The 23605-nt window shown below is 27.4% G+C and overlaps 1 protein-coding gene across 4 annotated transcripts in view; it reads left to right on the top strand.

The window, feature by feature from the left end:
* Positions 1-23605, top strand: part of LOC129988901 (tumor protein p53-inducible protein 11-like) — an 83896-nt gene that overhangs the window by 29186 nt on the left and 31105 nt on the right. Inside the window, exon 1 of one of the 4 annotated variants that reach the window (XM_056097184.1) lies at positions 3889-4751. The exons of 2 other annotated variants lie outside the window; for them this stretch is intronic. In XM_056097184.1, the coding sequence (XP_055953159.1) occupies positions 4639-4751 (113 nt within the window). In that variant the 5' untranslated portion in view covers positions 3889-4638. Of the gene's footprint in view, positions 1-3888; positions 4752-19607; positions 19809-23605 lie in introns of those variants that run through there. One more of the 4 variants, XM_056097187.1, reaches the window with a different exon arrangement.

The following is a 23605-nucleotide window of genomic DNA, read 5'->3' as shown; positions in this document are numbered from 1 at the left end:
ATACTTAAAGCCTTCATGGTGACTCTTTGCACTTTTCCCGGTCCTCAGGATAAAATTGTTTGCTCTTTAGAAGTACACAATATTTGAGTTCTTTTCTTTTTATTTGTATTTCTCGGTAAAAGTATTTTATTCGCGTAAAATTTTAGCTTAGTTGAAGCTATATTTTAGTAATTTTATAAAGCAATGGTTTCCAGGTTTTAGGATTCGTAATTCCAATTTTTTATTTTAGTATTTAATTGCTTCCTTCCGTTTAAATAATTAAAATGAAACACTTTCCATAACATTTGTATCTTAATAATAATAAATGCGTGTGCATACATGTGTGAATTAAATAATTAAATTTTAAAAAAATCCATAGTGCTTGTATTTCAATCATAATAAAGATGCAGATTTTAATGTTTTTCCGGATTGCATCCAAAAATAATGGCTCTCAAAAATAGTTTTCGCAACATTTTGAAATTCAAAAAGATTATCTTTTTAAAGATACAAATTAATTTTTCGTGCATTTTCCCTCCCTGGATTCTTACAATATTTAAAACAAAACTCCTAATACAGTATTGCATAGTTGCAATAAAATTCAACCTGCTTTCATGTATTGAAAAATATTTAATCGAGTATATTATATTTATTATCGTTCTTGAGCAATAGCAAAGTGAAGTCACATTATCCTGAGAGAGGCAATGTCAGTTAAAATTCGGATTACGGAAAGTTACGTTTGTAATGGCTCTATGACATTATGTGGCCCGATTTCATTAAAAGTATTTGCGCACACGATAAGCATAGCAGAAATAAGATTATTAAAATAACTCAGTTTTCATGTCTATTGCAGTTTGATACTTAAATTATTCTATAAAACATAACCAATATTCCAGGCGAATTAGTTGGTCGCCAAAGGCGACTAATATACAAGTGTAAGATAGAGGTCGAAAAGAACAAAACCTATTACTTGTCAGGTACCAAATAGTTAAAACCGTAGACGTAGACATAGTTTCAATTCAATTCAGTGTCAAACTAGCAAAAATTTTGTTTTCAACTTTTTCGTATGTGACGCTCTATATGTAAATTAATATATGATAATCAAGCGTGCACATTGCACCTCTTTTGTTTATCCAGTTAGATCTAAAATTTGATGTAGGTCGACAATTTTGATGGATAGTTCATATGCCAATTTAGCTCTCTTGTTGCTTTTTAAGTTAACGAATGCATATACAGTGAGACAGGCATAACAAAATAATAATAAAGAAAATTTGAATTTTATCGGGAAATATCGTAGTATGATAATGCTTTCAGCCTGATTCGTTGATCTTCAATTTATTATTGAATTTACTTGTATCAAGCAATAACATGCAAACAACAAAAATGAATTAAATATCGTCACGATATCATATATCATTTGTTTAAACCGATGAAAAGTATTATTGTAAAATATGCTTTAAAATTATTTAAAATGTATTAAAATTATAGAAAAATTGCACGCAAATTAAACTGATAAAAAGGAATTTACTCTTGGAATTTTAAAATAGTGTAAAAATGGCTTTTGAGCGGAAATATATTCTATAAGTTATTACGAGAAAGTGTTAAAATATTAATTACTTTTTAAATAAAACTCAAATTATATTTTGAAGATTTTTTTAAATCTATTGTTCAAGAAATAATTATTTCCGAATTTAACAACGAGTTCTGACAATTAGCCCTATTGAACGATTCGAGCTATTAAAAAGTACTATTTTGTAATTTCCGGGAATAAATAAAAAAACATTAAGTAAAAAGTTAAATATATAAGAATTGAGAGAAAGTAAAATAAATTACTGTTAAATAAAATCCCTCTTTATTTTTTAATTACTGGGGAAATCAAACTCATCGAAATGCAAAAATTATTCGAAAATCCGGATATAAAAGGAACAGAAATAAAAAATGGATCTACAACTTTTAAATACGAAATTTATTATCAGCTTTCGTCTACTTTTAAAAATTATTCCTCATTTTATATTGATAGAATGATTTTTTTACTCCTTTTGTTGTCGATGATAAATCTTTTAGGATTTTTTTTTATTTTTATCCTTTATTTTTGGGGGGAGGATAGGGCCTTCTCCTAAATTATTATTTCTTAACTAAATAATTTTATTCTTATTGTAAAAAAAATGAAAACATAAAAGTAACTTTAAACAATTTAAAATTCTTTATTAAAAATATTATGAAATTTAGAAATTAATGTTTTTTAAATTCACTGCCAGATGGCACCACTTAAATGGAATCAAAACTTTATTAAATTAATCAGTTAATTGATAAATACATGCAGAAAATATTAAAGTAATGTTTAGTTATCGAGAACAGCTAGTTACAGAAAATTTGAAAACTTATTAGGGAATAAGTGAAAAATGTATTAAAAAATTTGATCTTTATAAATGTGAAACAATTCAAATCAAATAAAAATATGATAAAAGAGTAGATTTTTCTTTGCATATAAGTAGTATATATATATATATATATATAAAAGCATACAGAATTGAAACGTGATGTTATTTATATTAGACTGTTACAAAAAATTATCTGTTACAAATATTTCTTAGATATTATTCTTTGTTTATATGCTATTTCGAAGAAAATCGAACATATACTTGGAATATATTCGAACTTATGAATCAAATATTTGCAAAAGAAAATCTAAAGTATATATATAAGAAAGTATGGATTTCGTTCATAATTGATAAAATTTAATACAAAAATTAAAAAATTTAATATAAATCGGTATTTTGCGTGTAAGGACTGCATGACATATTTTATCCATTTGCTGTTTGCGTGTTAGTTATTGTATTCATAGAAAAAAATTTCAAAATGTTTTTTTTTCTTGAATCGGGAAGTCTAAAATGTGAAAATTCATTAAAATCGCATGGTACAATTTTTTAACAATTATAATACGTGTCTGTGAGCGTATGTGCATTTCACATATGAAAAAGTAACAACGGAGCGATATATGAAATGAAAAAAAAAAAACTTTATATTTGTAAATGCGAAAGTAACAATTTTTTAAAGAGCATAGCATGCGATTATATTGTTACTCTTAAGAAAATTTTCTTCGTATGCAAGTCTTAATGTAATATAATAGAATTATACCTTTATATAATTAAATTCTGTGTCATGGCTAATTATCTGTTAGACATTATCTAATTTAAAAAATTATACATTTCAAAGTCTATATTTAGCAACTAAATTCATTTTAATTTTGCAAAAAAGATTGTGCTTGCATTTCAAACACTAAAACCGATTTGAAATAAAACACAGTCTATTGAATTAATTTCTTGCAGAATTATAAATCATTCCTTTAAGCATTACGATATTCAAAGTTTACATAATTATCAATCATTATTTTAAGAAGAAACAAAAATATTTTGGAAAAAGCATAAACATTTTAATCCATCTTAAAATATTTATTCTTTCACTTTCTATCTTCCTGTATCAAAAATCTTTATTTTAAAACAACTTTCTAAGATAAATTTATTTTTGGCAAGCGCAATCTCTTATATTCTTATGCAAATTCAAATGAGAAATATTCGTATTTTATATTTACCATTTCGCAATCATGTGATTATTTATTTATTTTTTCCGAAATTGTAGAGTATCCAAAATTACTTTTATCTGGTTAAAAAATTGGTTACATTTTTTTCTTAAGATTTGCGGCGCCGTCTTATAATAAATCCTCCACATCATCATCTTTTGATGTCAAAACAACAGATAAATGTTTCAAAACGCAGTCAATAAAAATATCCTATGTCTATTTATTTGCTGAATAAGGCGCATCTATCTGTTGCGTTTAGTTCCTTTATTCGAAACCGTGTCCAGTAGCCTGGATGGGTGGGCGTAGGTTACCATAACGACAACAGTGAGCAGATGTTATTGGGCAGGCAGCTATTTCAAGGACCAGAACCCTTTTCAGTAGACGATACCGAAAAATTCTTCAGTTTCTCCTTAGACTTCCAAGTTCTGACATCTCTCTCGGAAAATCTTTGCTTTCCTCGGCCTTCGGCGCAGGCGCAATAAGTGCGAACATTTATCGTTTGCGAAAACAAATTCGTTGTTCTTGATTGCCCAGAAAAAAAATTAATTTTATGGTGTTCTTATTCGTTCGAGATGAAATAATTATTCTTGTATGATTCTCATTTGATGAGACTGATAATCTGAGACAGGAATTACAATTTTCATAAAATTCTTTTTGTTTTAAATTATGGATAGGTATGGCGTTCTGCAAATAGGAAGCTTTCTTATTTTGCATTGATTGCTTATATTGCATTTGAATGCTTGCATTTTAAAAAAATCTTGTCATAAATATTGCTTTTATTGAACTAAATTACGAAAGTATATCCATGTAAAACTTCTGAAATTTAGTGAATTCATGGATCCTTGTGAAATTGCTAGAACCTTGATATATCATCAAAATTTATAACTTCTTATTTCATCAATTATTTATATCAGTGATCGAGAAGTAATCAAATGTGAAAGGAGAAATTTTAAAATCATCTCCTTATTTATTTATTACTTAATATAATTGGAAGCAACTACTTAATTTACTTAGGAGCAGTTAGAGCTGTATTCAGTTTTTTTTCTGGAGGTTCAGAAAAGAAAGAATACTCAACAATTATAATGGATTCCATTAATGCCCTTAAAAGGGGCATAGAAGGCAGAAAATTGGAAAAAACAGCCTCACAGCCAGATTTTCATTCAAGTCGTCTATGTAGCATTGCTACTTTAGAGAGGTAAGTGCTACCTGAAATTGTTTCCCGATTTGTTTTGATTGCTTGATTTTTTTTCGTAATATTCCATGATCATTTTCTGTTTGATGATTAACTAATTCAATAATGAGATAAACTAATTATTTTTATAATTAGTTTATTTCATTATTAAAATCCGATAATTTTTTTGTTTATTGATTAACTTATTCAATAATGAAATAAACAAATCATTTTTCAATAAAGTTACTTCAAATGATTAAAATTCTAAAATTCAGTTTTTTGAAAGTATGTTTTGTTTGTTTGCTCTCTAAATTTTGAAATTCGTAATTGCAAATCAATTTCATTAAATTTTCCATTCTATTGAAGTAAATCGCAATTCATATTGCGTGCTTTAATCGGAAAATTGCGACATTCAAAAACTAAGATATTTTTAGTACGGCTAGAAGATGAAAATAAAAACAGTGACTTGTGTTAGAGCTGTTCGAAAACAAAATAATCGAATGCAATAAAAGTCTATTATAACAGCTGCAGAGAAAACAAAGAAACCACGATGGATCGCATTTATTTCAAAATAAGCACAGCTTTCATTCATTTTTTAAAATTTTCTTTTCTGTTCTGTTTCTCGTATGATTAAATAATGCGTGGTGTTCAAAACATAATCTTGAAGAAAAATGTTAGTCAAAATCTTTCTCGCTGCAGATCAAATTAGCAGTGATTTATTATTAAAATCACTGCTGGTGAAAGCAGAAAGAAAATGTGCAGTAATTTATAAGTTTTGTTCAATCTTTAACTCTTAAAAAATAACAAATATAACTGTTAAAATATTAAATAAAAATATTTTTTTTTGGATAGAGGGATTTTAAATTACAATATGTATAAATAAGATTCTAGTAAATAATTGTATAAAATGTAAAAGAATGTGTGCTTCACGTGCGAAGTAAATGTCAAGCAAAAAATATATTTCAGGAAAACATATGCTCTTTCTGTGTAATTCATTCATCGTGTCGAGTTATATTTGCATACATTTTACAAATTAAGTACATAAAAAAAATTGAGCGAAAGATCATTTTATGATATTATAAGAAATATAGGCCGATAGTATCAAGATCTTTTATTTCGATTGTTCAAAAATTTCATAATATGACAATTTTCTTAATTTATTGTTCAGCTAGCCGTCTTTGGCGAGCTACTTGTTCGTTCGAAATATTGTCATTTTCTGGCTGTTAAATAAGAAATATGAAATGGTTTTATGTAAAATTTCACATTAATATTGATAATATGAATTTAATGGCATTAATCTATGATAAATCACAGTTTCACAAATTAAAAAGTGTATATATACTGTGAAATAAAATCGAAGGAGTAAATTTTGCTTCCAAATTAATGTCCACATAAAGTTACTTTTTTACCTTAATTTTTACATTGGAAAATGCACACAACTGAATAGTTTGATGAAACAATGGAATGAATTCTAATTTCATAATAACAATAAAAACATAAAGATTGTGCTTCAAATAAAATTTTAAAATTTATTAAAATAAATAAGAGAAAATTGTAATGAAATAAAATTGGCATCATTGAAAAGGTAATTTTTTTTGGAAACGAAAGAATTTAATATTGTGATATTACTAAATAAAATTTTCAAAATTTCGTATAATTAATTTTTACATATTCCATCTTAATATCGGTTATAATTTATATTTATTTTATGAAAATTATTTAAAATGTTATACTAGTAAAGATAAAACCAAATACATATTCCAGAGTCCACAATTTGGTTATGTAAAAAATGGCGATATATTTTGTTCGAGTCAACATTAAATGTTCATTTTTTAAAAATGTTTTTTTATCTAAAGTTTCGAAATACAGCATAATAAATCCCTTTTGTAAAATTTATTTTTTAGATAATAATTTTGGAATATAATAATGAAAAGCAGCAAATAGTTACTGTTTTTTTTTAATTGTGAACTTTGTAATGCTCATTCTGATCTTCTTCTCGTAAACAGCACATGTGCCATATTTCAGCTTCAGATACAAAGTATGGATTTATTTTAAAGCCATGCGAACAAATATTTATCTTTATTCCAGACATATTTATTTGCCCACCTTTTCTTTGTTCTACGTATTACAAGGAGAAGCAAATTACATATGATTCTCAGAGTTTTTGAATTCTAGTTTTGAATTACTTAAAAAGTTTTAAGAGCTTTTCCCATGTAGCACAGCCTGTTACACACTATCGTACGATATTATAAGATATTAAACAATATTCCACAGTATTAAAAATATTGCGAATATTGATCAATGTCATACAATATTGTACAATATAGGGTTAAAAAGCTATCGAATAAAAGATCATCTTAGTTTCACCATTTGGAACATATGTATAAAAATTCATTAAACTGTCTATATATATGTGTCTGCTTAAAATAGTTGTAGTTATGTTTCTTTATTTGCTGTGGAAATATATTTTGTTCCTTACAGATTTTGAAATCCACATTACACTCATATTATTTTTAGGAGCCGTAATATTTCAAATTTCTTTGACATTTTATCCAATATTCAAAATCCTGCATTTAAATTTTGTTTCCGGATAATATTCCAGTAGCAATTAACAATTTAAATGCCTGAATTTTAAATACTGTGGAGTTTAAAAAGACCAAAAGTCTGTAATTTAACACTACTAAAAGAAATTTTTTATTGCATGTATAATTTCTTTTCAATTTCGTTAGTTTTTCTTTCAAAACATGTGGTTTTGAAGCCGGTGCGTTAAAACATAATAATTCAATAAAAGCAGACAAACTTAACAAACGAAATAAAATCTTCTTTATTGAGCTTATTCTAGAAACAAATATACGATATGAAACTAGTCTCGTTAAAAATGTGAAAGTGCTAAAAAATAGACAGAAAAATTAAACCAAATTTTAAATAATAAATATTGTTACAGAAAATCCATCTGTTGAGTGTACCTTGAAAAGTTCAGCAGGTTCGATAACAGATAATGACACTTAATTCCACACAAAATACAGATCAATAACATAGCAGAAATGAACCCAAAGACGCATGTGCAAAATTAAACAGAACACACATAAACAGCAAAAGGTTATTAAACAACCACTACAATAAAAAGCGCTCAGATATAACTCGATCAACACTCTAAAGAGGGAATTTACTCTAACTACTTCCCGTAAGTGAGAGCTTCCACTTTTAAAGATCTCGTCATATGGTATCAAAAGCTCGAGAAGAAACAACGAATCTGTTGTCTTAATAGAGATATCGCCGAAATTTACGCATATTCAACAATCTTCATTTTTGTCGCCAAATGGCACTAACTCTGTTAGAACTGTTTGTAAAAATAATCTTTACCTCTCAATGAAACTAACTTCGCAAGAAAGCGAATATATTTATTATATTACAAATTCATAATATAATAAAAACTTTTGAAAGGAATCATATTTTTGTACTTAGAAGGAAAAATAATTTTCATTAAAAATCTGGATGCCAAAACAAAAATCGAGAACGCGTGAATTGTAGACAGAAAAGCATTAAGTAAATTGGAATTATGGTTACATGTATAATATATTCTAATTCTAATGAATACTTAGGATTTTCTTTTATTTCTTATGATATTCCTTATGGCTTTATGTCTTTCTATTGTTTTCTGTGTCACAAACTTTTTGTGGTTTCTGTTTTGACATTTAAACTTTTTTGCTGAAAAAGAAATTTTTGCTTTCTATGCACCCACAAAAAAAGGTTTTTCAAAGTTTTTTTTTATATATTATTTTCTATTTTATGAGCTTTATTGATAATCATAGTGATTTCAATAAAAGAGCATAAAATATGTAATCCTTATCCGGGAATCGAACACAATCACGCTGGCCCAGCAAAGCCTTACACAAACCATTATATTAAATGTATTAATTCTTTAAGCCTACATGTACATTCTAAACACCATATAAAATGCTTCGTGAAAAAAATTACCTTTTATTAATTATTCTAGATTTCTAAGAACATACATTCTCATTTGTAAATAATCTATATAGTATTTCATAATATATTATAATCGCAAATATTCGCAAGAATAGTATTCCTATTATAAGGATAAAAGAATATGAATATTCTTTTATCTTATCTATTATAATATTATTAATTTCTTATTTTGAATCAATTTCTATCAAAAATAAACAAGAACGATAAAAATTGGGGCAATTTAGAATTTTAATTACATTTTCAATATATGCTGACCTTTTAATGAATATTCTGAATTTCTTTCTCATGTTTCCATCGTCTTAATTTCTTTGCAATATTACTAAATTTTTGGAAAAAAAATTCTTTTCTGTGTAACATTAATAAAAGTGTACTTTTTCGAAAGCTCGAAATTTCAAATCTTTGGTTCCAACCTTACAAACGTGAAATATATGAAGTTAAGTAAAAGCTTTTCAAAAGGAATTTTTGAATGGAAGTAAAAAACAGATTATTATCTTCTTTCTGTAAAAGTTGTTTTAAAAAAAATTGTGATGGAATTTCCTACTCAGCATTTGCTGCATTTTCCTATTCAGATATAGTGGACAAATAAGTCGAATCCAAAAGCAGTTTACTATTTATATGATCCATAGCAAGGTATAAATTAAATCTTTCATAATAATAATAATTGAGTTGTATATTCAACCATTATTAATATTATAATCAGTTTTTTTAAAGGGAGGGATTTTTTCGGCAATCTTGTTTTATTTGTCGTAATTTGGTAATTGATAGTATAACATCTGGATTCAGTATTGCCATTCTGAACTTATTATTACATTGATTACGAGTTTATTATTGGAAACTTTATATAAATTAATTTTCTATGCAGAAATGAATAAGCTACCATCTGTTATGCTATAGTCTATTATTATGACATAATGAATTCTGGAAACATAATATCCTAATTTTTCTGCTTATAAAATTTTTGCGACCTCAAAATGTATATTTCTAGATTCTTATATGGCTGCATGTAATTTAAAAATAATATAATTTCATCACTGTAAATGTCAATAAAATTGTCTAAAGGTCAATTGTAAATGATTGTACTGGATATTGTCTGTATATTCTTCGATGCGTCTATAAAAATTGGTTCAAAGCCCTCTACATGAGAGACCGTTAAATTTAGAGCTACCAAATTTGGTTCAGTAATAGTAATTCTCTAAGAAAGAGTTTTCAAGTTTCAAAATAAAGGGGTTTTTAATTCAATTTTTATTTAAATAAATTCATCGAAATTTTGACATTTTTCCTTCGTAGCTTCGGGATATTATTTTTATTGCACAATACCTATTTTTGCTTCACTTTTAAATTTAACAAAATTAATTTATAGTGACTCCAATTGTATTTCGTGCAATTTTTCCTCATACCGTAATAATTTTTTTAAATAAGTATAATTTCCCATTATTATTCATTTTATTTTTAAATAAGTGCACTTATATATCCATGCGTTGCAATGATATTAAGCGCATATTTTATGCCAGCACATTATTGTTATAATTATGAAAGATTTTTTATATATAATATAAAGACAGACGAATCGAGACTAAAAGTTGTACTGTGTTGTTGCGGAATATAGATTCGAATTTTCCAAGGAATTTTTGTTTAATGCATTAGCTTTTTGGCAGATGACCAATAAAAAAATTAAATTAAAATTCTACTGAGTGAACTGAAGATAACCTCCATAATTTTTGTTCGTTTTTTCTGAAAGTAATTGGTTAAAATGGATTTTTAGCTTTTTTTCAGTATTCCGATTATTTTTGTCAGTTAAAAAGATAGCGAAAACAAAACGATAATTTTTCAGCATCATTGCAGACGATTTATGGAATGAAATTGTTGAATTTTGGGCTTATTTTGAGACTAACGTTAATTAATTATTTGGCCGTCTGTTACATTTTTATTTGTATCGCAGATAATTTATCTGGATTAATTCATATATAAAAATATTTCAAGGTCGAAATATGAATTATTGGATTTGTTGCACAGTGCAACTAGATGCAGATATGTAACTGAAAACGAACTACCATTTTATTTTTTCAGAACTCAGAAATGAAAATTGTATCCTTAGATAATCGTTTGCTATGCAAAACTGAATTGCAATATTCTGTATAACGAAGAACTGAAAAGGAAATAATTATTTATATTTGAATAATGCAGAATTAATTTTGTTCTGTAATAATTTGCGGAAATAGCCATATTTCAAAAATTATATTTTGTCTCTTTCTATTACAAAATTGCGCCCATTTTATTATCCAAATGTTAAAGTTGTGCAAAATTCTGTGGAATAATTTTATTATTACATTGTAATAATAAAAATTTTTATTACATTGTAATTAAAATTACAATGTAATTTTAATTTATTACATTGTAATTACATTTTATTATTACATTGTAATAATAAAATTTTGTAGTAAAATTTCTGCAAGACCACAATCAATACGGTTCCTTAAACAAAAAAAAAACTTAATTAAACTTGAACAAAACTTAATTAAACTTAAACAAAAAAATTAATTTATCTTTTATTTTTCGGCGTTGTAAACATCTTACACATATTAACTATATCATGGTAGCAAAAAAATTGAAATCCACTTCTCGACTGAATGTAAAATGTGCAATTTCGATCTATCTTTATGTACAAATTTGTCATTCGATCCATCTTTAGATTTTCATTAAATTCAATAGAAGATGAATTGAACTACTGAAAAATTTTATCTCATCGAAAAGTGTATGCGATTAGTATATTTAGGAATCTCGTCACAGGACTTTATATATAAAAAAAAAATTCTTTTGAGAATGTTTCAAAAACTTAATGGAAATAGGAACATTAAAAAATGTATTAAATGTATATTAAACAAAAGTAAATATTATTGTACAAATGGAAAAATAAAAAAAAAATCAATTTCATTAAATAACGCAACATTTGAGAATTAATGAATAGCATTTTTACATAATATATTTCTTTTTCTGATTTTGCAAAGAAGTGAATAAAATGGAAACATAATTATTTTTTAAAAATTGCCTAGACAAGGGTAGTATCACAAATTTTACAATTTCGAGGATTAATCATCAAGTTTATCTTTTTCCAAAGAATTTTTTTTTTCATTAAATAAATTTTTTGAAAATAATTTGACTAATGGCGAACATTTTTAAGAAATCAAAACAAAGATTGCTTTCAAGTGTTTTTTTTAATAATTTTCTCTAATGCCTAATAACATTGTTTACCCCTTTTTGCATTTTGAGCTTATTTTAATTCCATCTAAAGTTAATTAAATTTTTTTTTTCATTTTTTTAAATAAAAATATCATGTCAGACTAATGCAAGCCATTTCGAAACAAATTCGGTGGTATTTAGCAATTTTAATTATAATTATATCCCTCTCTAAAAGACAAATAACAACTAAATAAATATAATATGCATATATCATTCAGAATTTATCATAATATTTTGTATTTTTCTTCACTATAGAAATGTTCTTTGTATTTTAATTTATTAAAAAGGGTAAATGGTGAAATGCAGCAATATTCCTAATATAGACTTGCGTAACGTATACCATCTGCATATCATCTGCTCGGTAACTTATTGATGTTTATGATGACGAACAGATTCAATTTGTTTTACTTACTAAAGTTAGCTAAGTTTTGCGTCACCCCCTGTAAGCTGATAATTCTACATCATATTTGAAAATCTAATCTATTGCTTATCTATCATGTACTAAATAAGACATGATACCATTAAAAGAAGGATTAATTAGTTTAAAAGGTAAAACTAGAAAACATATTTAAACTAGTGTGTGTGTGTGTGTGTGTGTGTGTGTGTGTGTGTGTGTGTGTGTGTGTGTGTGTGTGTGTGTGTGTGTGTGTGTGTGTGTGTGTGTGTGTGTGTGTGTGTGTGTGTGTGTGTGTGTGTGTGTGTGTGTGTGTGTGTGTGTGTGTGTGTGTGTGTGTGTGTGTGTGTGTGTGTGTGTGTGTGTGTGTGTGTGTGTGTGTGTGTGTGTGTGTGTGTGTGTGAATTTAAAAGGTGAAACTTAAATATGTAAAAAATAAAACTATATAAATGAGATGGAAATTTCAATTATTCAGTCATATCAACGGTTTTTAAAACTTGTGTTAGAAATTGAGTAAATACCTTTAAAAAGTGCATTGCGAAAAACAAGGGAAAATAAGTATTGGTCTTTTATTTATTTATTTTTAAATAATAAATATTTTTAATAATTTATTGAGAAACTAGAGATAAAATATAAAAAAAATTTTTAATCAAAAATTATAAAAAGTTGTATCTGTGCACTTTTTTCCAATCTTTGTCAATATGAAATAAAACTATTTTGTGATAAAATGAATCGCGCTTTTTACTGATGAAAAAAAAAATTGGTTCATAAAGAAAAGAATGTCTTCATGAATTAAATATCAGAATTCAGAAAACAAAATAATCGTTTGCGATGATGAATATCTAATGTACAAAAATGTCTACTTAAATCTGATAGTTTAGATACGCTAAAGCGAATTTTCAATCAAAAAAAAATATCGAAAGCAAACAAAAGAGAATAATCTCCTTATTCATTGGGGAAAGGGTAGGAGATATGTTCATGACAGCTTATACAAAAGATGCATCTTCATAAGCCTGTCAAAATATAAGCTTTTATTGGCATATCTGCTGTCTTTTTGAGAAAAAGTTTGAGCTACCCTTCTATCTTATTTTTTTTTAAAAAATAATAATAATAAGGAGAATTCTAGAGAAATCTACAATATATTTTCCGGTTGAATTCAGAGACATCGTCACGTGGTGGGAATATCGGGACATACCTCCATATGTTCAAGGCCACAAAATCGAAAAATTCGATTATGAAACTGTAAAAAACGCATTTCAAAATATTGTGAAAGACTTTTCGGTCATATCGGGAAGTTGAAGTGCTTTAGAAGTCAACTTTCGAGTATGAAAATGTAGCTAAATAAAAAAATTTGGCGAGGAAACTCAATAAAAAAAGTTCTGTCCATTGTTAAACTTTATTGTTTATATATGCTTGTCACTCTGATGCTGCCAAGATTGGCGATTAATTAACTTGCAAAATTTCTTTTCAATTTTAGTTCTAGGTTTTAAGATAAAATTATTTATTTCATAATTGATAACTAAATTAAAATTTCGAATCGTTTTTTTTTTATGATTAATGGAAGTTTTAGCGGTAGTGAAAAATATATTGTTGTTCTAAAACGTTACGTATGATTTAATTCATATTTGAAAATGTACAAGATATACTGATCGTGTCAATCAATCTAATTTTAAATATTTAATAAACAAAAAAATTGCAAAAATAGCATTTTAAATGTTTATTTTTAAGTGAGGTTTTATCGGAACTTTAATAATAGCATGAAAAATTGAACGAAAATCACAGGGATTAACTTTCTGTTAAAAAGGAGCGAAGCCATATTTTATCAAAAGCAATTTCACAAATTCGTTACTGAAAAAAAGCTTCTTTTCAATCAATTATAATCGCGTGTTGCACATATAAATGTGTCGCGTCAATTTAATTTTAGAATTCTTGTGCAATTTGCAGGTGAGGGAAAGAGTTGCCATGTCATAAAGAAACATGCTATGTTAATGAGTTTAAATTAAGCCGATTATACCAAAAACATGGCACATGCGCAGATAAAAAAGAAACGGACAGTTATATGTAGTTATTCGATCAGTAAAAGGCACTTGCCATTGATTGGACATCGGTTTTCTTTCTACGCATGTGCATCTTTAATGACTAAGTAGAAATGCTGCTTAAAACAATTTGAAATTAGATATAAGCCGCCGTGTGACATGGATTCCGTTCTTAAAACAAGGTGTGTGTAAGTGCGTGCGTGCATGGGTGTGTTGCCTTGATGGTAAGTAAATGTAGATCCAAAAGGCAGTTTTTTTTACTGATTAAGATGTTTTTTCTTTAGAATGTCAAGATATATCTATACTTATCCATTTTCCCATCAATAAACATAAATTTCTGAGATTACCAATATTCTACATCCCCTAATCATCTCTTTCGAGTATTTGTTATATTTAAATTCAAATAAATCATGTCCATGGTTCCGCCAAATTCTCGGATATTAAAACCGTTTTACACTTTCTTACTTAAATTATGTTTATTATATACATAAACCTTTCTAATGTTAACCATACCAATAATATAATAACGATATTAAAAACTTAAATATACGGTTCATTGACCCTCTACATTTCAGGGCATTATGACTTCTCTCTCTCTCTCTTTTTATATAGTATATACATAGTAATTATTCAGATATCAAACAAAATCTTTGTTCTTAAGTTTTCAACAATGCAAGAATATAACGTGGTTAAATATTTGATAAAATAATGAAAATGGTTTGAATTTTAGGCCAACAATGTAAGCTATTAATGGAAATTAAGAAAAAAAGAAGATGTTTTTAAAAATTGCCCAAATTTAGAAACAATTTGCTCGATCATTAAATTAGTACCATTGAAAACATATATATATATTTTATATTTAAGATAACGTAAAAATCATTTTTGTGCTAGCAATATTTTTGGAAACATTTTTCAGCAATATTTTGCTGAAAAACGCCGAAATTTAGCTAAATTTTTAATTAAAATTAAAATTTCAAGAAAAATCCCTCCACATTGCACATTTTCTCCCTTCAAAGTATGTATGCGTCAAAGTCGGTCATTTTAGGTCAAATCCGGCCTTAGAGCGCCAACACACACACGTTCATCTTTATTAGTAGTAGAAATAAGCCATAAAAAAGTGCACTTTTCTCATCATTTCAAATGTTCCTCCGCTTTTATTTGAGGATAAATTGTTGTTTGATTTTATGTCGATGGTCTCACTTTATCATCCCAAAGCACTTTGGTGAAACAGGTGTTTGCATTATAATTCCGCCTACAACATTTAACAAAATTGCTTACTAACCGTCGGCCTCTTCGAAATCGTGATACGTTTCGTCACGTTTGTTGAAGAGATAACGTTATTTTATGTTCGTAAGTACGATAAGGTTAAAGGTAGTGTGCATGAAAAGCCATTAAAAAAGTACAGAATAATTTTGTGTACATGTTGGAGCACCTAAAACAAATAATTATCTTGAAACTGTTTCTGAACTCCGCGCTTCACATGTATTTTTAAATTGAATAATTTAAAGCATGTGTTGCTTGAGCATATATTTAATTAATTTTAAAAAAAAGAAAATTAACCCCTTCACAATATCGATGAAAACCATAGAAAAAGCATAAATTGCAATAGAATAAAGTAAATATATTAGAAGTTCACATTGTTTCCATAATAAACATAATCCATACACATTGTTTCCATAATAAACATAATCCATACACATTATTTCCATAATAAACATAATCCATACACATTGTTTCCATAATAAACATAATCCATACACATTGTTTCCATAATAAACATAATCCATACACATTGTTTCCATAATAAAAATAAACATCGGCATTCGTCGGAGTTTCATACTTTTTAAATACATAATTTTACTGCAAATTATTGTTTTATATAAAATATCTACAAAATCCTTTTATCGTCTGTAAATTTATATTTAATCTAAAAGACTCTTCAGTATAAAATACTATAATATAATAAATCTTTCTGTCATCTGTTAGTTGATTTTTGATTAAAATAAGATAAAGTGTTGCACCAAAGAAATTTAATATATCGTAGTTTATTTTTAAAAAAATATAAATTAATAGAAGATTTTTAAAAATCACGGAAAGCTAATTTCGTTAAGTTATCAATACTATTTCAGGAGAAAGATATGAAATTTAATTAAAAAATTCTAATACCAGCTTAAATTTCTGTTTTTAATAGGAATTATAAAAGCCGCCATTTCGATTCTGTTTCAATCTCCAAAAAGAAGTACAGAAGTTTTAATCTCAAAAAAATTTACAAAATAGTACTTTTCAATTTCGTTGAGATAAAAGAAATATTTTCTTTTTTTTCACATTTTGATTACTTTAAATTAATTTTGACTAACTTAATTAACCAATCTGTCATGTTGTTTGTTTGTGAATACTTTGTTTATGCAATGAGAACTTCATTTTCTATTAATAAGAAATTAATTATTTCTTATGAAACTTCACTTAATCCGTCCTTACATTTCATAATATTAGTAAATAAAATCTGAAGAAAATATTTTCAGCTAATAAATTTTTGTTGGAAACAAAAAAAAAAATGTTTTCATTTTTATTTATATAAATAAATAATAAGAATTAGTTTGCATTTCATTTCCTAAGCGTGTAAGAAATAGCAAAAAATAATGAAATGAATATTTACTAAAGAATTTCTTTTATTTGTCTTGAATTTGATAAACTTTATTTCTGTACATTTTTTTTTTCTCATTATCAGTTGGAATTCTCAGAAATTATTTGGGTGTGTTCCTTAGTTTTCTTTTATCTAGAAAGGAAACCATAAAATAATCAAAGATTAAAAAAAACACCTGAAATGATAAGTTCTGTTTTTCATAAACTGTAGATGAATATCTTTCTTATTTTGAACAATATACATATTATGCTGAACTTTTCTAAAGTAAATATGCAATGAAAAATTAATTCCAGTAAATTGAATTAAAAAATAACTTTTATATTCCAGGATAAAAATATAAATTTTATATATAATTAATGATATAATTGATCTTCTTCTCCAAATGAAAATATAAATAAGTCATTGTGATTATGTAATATGTATGCATGTAAGGCGTCTTTTCCAAAACAACTGGGCTGAAAACAACTAAATTTTTCACACTTTTAAACAAGATGATGAAAATGAATATTCCAAAATTTTAAAAGTACAAAAATAAATAATTTTTATAATCAGTTAGTGAATTTAACAAAAATTGTTTTTCTTATACTTTAAAATACTCTAATCACATATTTTTTTTTTTATTTCTCTTTCATTTTGATTTTTGACAATGCTTTTATTGGTATTACAGTGGTGATTTAACCACGCTCAAAAGAAAATTGAAATCAATCTCTGAAACAAAGGCAACTGTCCTTATACTTCAGTATTAGTGAACAAAATTTGCAATATTAATATAACAAATATTAATAACTTATGACGAAAGTAAGCTATTAGTTTTTAAAAATCGTCTGGTTCAACTGATATTCAAATTCTAGTTAAAAGCAGACGATAAAGATTTTAAACATTGAAATAACTTTATATATTATAGCATTTTATAAAAAAGTAATTCTACATTAAAAATAGCATTTATGAAAAAAATTTTAATCATGAGCAAAGTGAGGTATATCAGTTAGTGTTATATAAATGCCTCATTCGCACTGTGGTCTTAGTCAAAAATTTTACAAACCTGAAATAAGTTAACATATTTTCAAAACTGCTCTCTGTCGAGTTCTAAATATGAGTCAAATCCACAGGTTATCATTGTTTGGAATTGTATGACTTAAATCCTATTTTTAGCACAGTATGGGTCTATTATATTGTTCAGGTATAATAACATTAAAGTGTTCAAAAACACAAGAAATATTTTTGGGTCGTACCTTGCAATTTTGAACTGTGTGCAAATGATGATCACTTTCTTTTCAAACTTTCACGCCATGCCAGTGAGAGGATTAACTCGTGATGGCATATTTAGCATTTCCCAATTCTATATGCATGACGTAACTTCTGTTTGAATAATGTTTCGAACTTAGAACTTTCAAGTACCGAAGTCGAGACCATACCATAAATTATTTCATAGTTAAGAAATTATTAAATGTTTTAGTTGATAAAAAAAATCTTCTGGGGAAAATAATTTGAATAAAAAAAACATAAGTTTGTCAATGTTCAATTTTGATTTTAAACTCACGATATGTATAATTTATTTCTGGAATAAAGGAACTGGAAAAATGGTCAAAGAAACGGAGGTAAAAAGTGAAAATAGATTTTTGTTGTTGCTTGAAAGAAGCCAAAAAAATAAAGTCTAAAACTAATCTAGAAAAGTGAGTAGAGTATGAATTCCAATTAGCCTTATTAAATTTTGTGAAAAAATTAAAATAATAAAATGTCAGCTGTAGGATTTTTATTTTACTATTTGCAATTTTATTTCAAAGCTAGACAATCCTTTTATTTTATTATTTTATAAAAATTAATATTTCTACTATTTATAATTCTATTATTAAAATTTTTAAAAAATATGAAATCTAAGAAAAATTTAATTAATGCTAATCTTTTTTGTCAGTACATTTGAATTCCATTATTACTTACATATTAAAAATGCACTTGTAACACTTAATAGTTTCTTAACTAGTCTGATATACATAATTAAGCAGGTATTGCATTATATACATTTAATATCTTACAAATTAGACATAAAAAAAAGGAAAACGAAATCTAACGAAATGTTACAACATTAATATTTACTAATAATGAAAAAAGAAGAAATAAAAAATCATGCAACAAAACCTACACAAAAGATAAATCTACCGCCTTTGTCAATACAGTTCGCATGTATAAAACACCTTAAAATTTCATGGCATCTTTATTCATCACGCTCCAGCAGGCATTTTAGCGTAACTTCAGCTGAAGAAACAGCTGCTCGAGACGCATAGCATTGTCCTTCATTGGCAATGGAAGCAATTACAAAGCGGTCACGTGGAAATTGGCGACCAATTGGTGGATCCCCTCCGTTTGCTTACGTGAGGTTTAGACAGTTGGAAAAGCATATTTTGTTTTCTTTCAAAAAGAAAAATAAAGATCGTCTAACATCAACATCTTTCCGTTTTATTTCAAGTAAATCCGGCAAAAGCTGGGAATAAACTGCCGCCCTCTTAACTACAGAGTCGTAACTCGTTCGCATTTTTTTTTTTTTAAGTTTAAGTTTAAGTTTTAAGTTTTATTTTACCTAAAAATATTTTATTTCGGTGCGAGAAATATTTAAAGCCACGTGTTGATGTGTATGTGTACGCACAGTCCAGTTACTTAAGTGTTTGTATCCATGTCTGCCTCAGAAACTTAAAACAGGAGACATTTCAATATCTTGTTTTAAGTCGATAATTGTCGATTATGTCAATAGACTGTCTTAAGAAGAAGAGAGTGACATTTCAGACCAGGTATAATATAGTTATTGTCTGTTTTTTTTTTTTTGTTTTTTTTTTTTTTTGTTTATAGTACTTTAATCATTTTTGCGTAAAAAATATTATTTTCGTATATTTAGCTCAAATATAAGAGAGATTAAATAGACGAGAAAAAGAATTAAATTGTCGCTTCTTTTTTTTTTTTTTTTTTTTTTTACTCTATCTCTATGAAAGCGTCAAAATCTGTTGTGGGTTTTCGCTTCAATTACAAAATTAATTTAATAAGATAAAATAGTTAATTTATTGTAAAATGTCCTCTGAGAGTCTTTTTCCATCTATATTTTTATTGATGCTGATAATGACATGTGACAATATTGAAGATAGCTTTCCTTATGAAAATGGCTTTTGAAGTAAAAGGTGAAAAAAAGTGAATTTTGAGTAAAATAAACTATTTTTTTTTTCAAATTATGAAGTGAAACGAAGAGAGTTTAGTTTAATGAGAAGTTTCCTTAAGATGTACGTCCAAAAGTGGCAGGTAACTAAAAATATGTACTATCTAGAATCTGAATTTAGATGCAAAGATATACTTCCATTCTATATTTAAATGTTATGATATCTCAGACCAATAACTTGAAATTTCGCATTTTTTACGTATTTTCGTTTAATGAAATCTCTATAAAATCCGATTTTATTAAGTTCAATATTTACTTCATAGTTAAAAATAATTTATTAAAACATTTAGTTAAAATGGTTTTCTTTTATATAGAGTAACAATTAAATTCAGAAATAATTTTAGAAAAGCATTCATTTTTCTTAAATGAAAACTGCACTATCTTTTGAGTATTTCGCAATTTCCCCCTGAAGCTATCTTATTCACAAAACGCTAAAAATTTTATAAAGAGGAAAAAATAAATTTGTAATAAAAGAAGAGGATATTATTGAAATATTCGATATTTTGATCAAAATATGAAATGAAGCATTTAAATGTGTTCAAAAAATGAAATTAATCTAGTTGCGCATTTTAATTCATTGTGTGTGTGTGTGTGTGTGTGTGTGTGTGTGTGTGTGTGTGTGTGTGTGTGTGTGTGTGTGTGTGTGTGTGTGTGTGTGTGTGTGTGTGTGTGTGTGTGTGTGTGTGTGTGTGTGTGTGTGTGTGTGTGAATTTACTTACTGGATAAAGTGTTCCCGGAGATGTATTCTAGAGAGGTATCATAATGTAATATTTTTGTACCGTTTCGTTTTGACCTTTTCGTACCATAAAAGCAGGTCCAACGTTTGTCCTTCGGTAGTGATAAACTCTTTGTTGCTACATGTCTTTTCTTAAAATTGGTTTGTTTTTGTATCCCTTGACTTTCCCTAAAGTTTTGCATAAGTTCTTTTTACTCATTCTGTTAAAATAATTTGAAAGGGGATGGAATCTGTGAAGACGATCATTTTACTCCAATAATTTAAGGTATTAACGTTTCTAATATTTTATGTAAGACTTCAATATTTAGTATTAGAATTAGGATTTTGAGGGTAATAAGTATTTTTCAAAATAGCAATTTCTTATTTTATCACCATCCACAGGTCCCCAAAAATGTGTATTCACGTTGCATAAATATTAAAATCTTAAATCAAAGTTTCATTGCTCAGAATGATAAATACAGATATAAAAATAGTCTCTCAAATACTTTCTTGCATATTCTCTATTAAAGATTAATACCCCCCCCCGACCACCCCGCATAAAATTGTGAGAGACTCGCATTTATAAATGGGGTGCTTCGTAGTATAGTAAAGAAAATCCAAACTTGTTTTATTAACTGCATACCTCTGGATTACGAAAGTTCGGTCTTTGACTTAAATCTAATGTGGCGATATTTTTTACGATTAATGCAATTAATATGCAAGTATCACAAAATGGACATGATATTTTGGACATCTCTTTTCTGACCAAATGTAAACAAAATTTGACTACATTTGTAATCATAAGATTACATACTAAATTTTATTAATTTAAATCATTTCGTTTCTGAATTATCGTGTTTGCATGCATTCAAAAATACAGAGTGAAAAATGAACTCCTCTGCAGATTTGGTTCGAAATTTGATACTGATATGCATTTTAGATGCTTAATCTACGTAACAAATTTCATTTATCTAGCTGCTTATGTTTTGTAGTTATCGCATTCATTTGTACTCGGACAGTCAGGTAGTCAATGTATTTCGCTCAAAATTTAATAGAAAGCGACAAATATAGTTTTAAAACCTCAACAAATTTATTCGTCTGGCTCAAAGCGTTTTTGTGTTCATGGGGACACAGACAGACAAACATAATTCCAAAAAAAAATTTGTTTTTCGGATTCGGAAAAAATTGTAAGGTAAAGATTCGTCAAAATCTCGGTTTAGATTTATATAATTGCTATTCTTAGTGTACTTATTGGGTATACGAAAAAGTAAGAAATGATACTCTTCAAATCACTATTATTTTTATGTTATGTTAGTCTCTACTTTATGAAACTATTGTTGCATAGATATCATTTGGATGATCCATATTCATTGGATTCTCGGCGACGGTTTCTGTTTGTTGGAAGAAGGTGAATTAGGAATACAGAAAGCATAATATTGTACCTTAAAACCAGATTTAGTAAACTAGCGACTAACATCGATTGAAAGAGTATACCTCCAAACAACCAACTGTATGCTTAACTCATCCCTTAAAGTGGTTATAGCTTCTTGAGAATCACTCACTGATGTAATAGTATGGGCAATACGCATTTACGGAGCCGTCACCACTCTCCGGTGCTCAGTCTTGACCTGGCAGAAGATGACAAGAAGGAAGGTCTTCGCCTTTGGGTCGGCCATCCCCTGCAAATAAATCTTTATTCAAACTAATATGTGCACCATCCTCTTCTCTGGGCCCACTAGTACCCAGAGAGAGGTTAGAGAGAGTTCTGTATTCAAATTCATTTCACTAAAAGAATATTTTTCAGTCTGCTTAAAAGAAAGAGCATTTTGCCAACTTGTTTCCACGAAGGGGAGGCTCGATATTGGATGTACTTTTGGGCTGAACTCGACGGATTTTTGAATCTTTTAGAAGTAAAATATTTTTATTATCCTTCAGTAAGCAGTAGGTAAAACTTACAGCGTCTTAAGACGCAGGGATTTGCAGGGGGGGGGGCGAATTCCATTCTCTTTAACAAATAACGGAGGCTTCACAAAGAGTAATAATAGAGGATTTTGCCGGTTTCTGCCTGGCAATAAGTCCGAAAAAGGCTTAATGAGATTAGATGGTCCCCATAGGAAAGCAGCATGGCTTGTGAGAATGGCTATGATGTAACTAGTGTCAGGAGAGGGTTCTGTACCATCTCTCAGTATGCTTAACTCATCTGTATATTCTATTAGAATGTCACAATACCGTGGAATTCCACGGTATTGAGGCACTCTACATTCTATCGGTCATGGGTTCATCAGCGACATCTGCACAAAATGATCAGAAATTCGGATACTAGCCGTATTTCGTAAAATTCCCTATTTATATATATTATTTTAAATTAAGAATATTTTCTTGTATTTTACTCGTATTTGTACTTGTATCTACAGGGTGTTCCACAAGGTATGCAGCATTTAATATTTAGAGATTCGGATAGAATACGTCATGACGAGTATTTTGATTTATAATATGTGGGGTTTCCGAATATAGCGTCATAGTCTAATTAAGATTTGAAGTTTGTGTTATAAAATCTTTAAGAGGAAAAAAAAGTGAAAATAAATGTATAAATGTTTATTTAGAACTTTCAATACAACAGATTTTCGAAATGTCGTCCGTTCGAATAAATGACATGTTGAAGTATG

This window comes from Argiope bruennichi, chromosome 10 (genome assembly GCF_947563725.1).
Source record: "Argiope bruennichi chromosome 10, qqArgBrue1.1, whole genome shotgun sequence".
NCBI classification, from domain to species: domain Eukaryota; kingdom Metazoa; phylum Arthropoda; class Arachnida; order Araneae; family Araneidae; genus Argiope; species Argiope bruennichi.
Note: the sequence above shows the minus strand (reverse complement) of the source record. Positions and strands in the feature narration are given on the sequence as shown.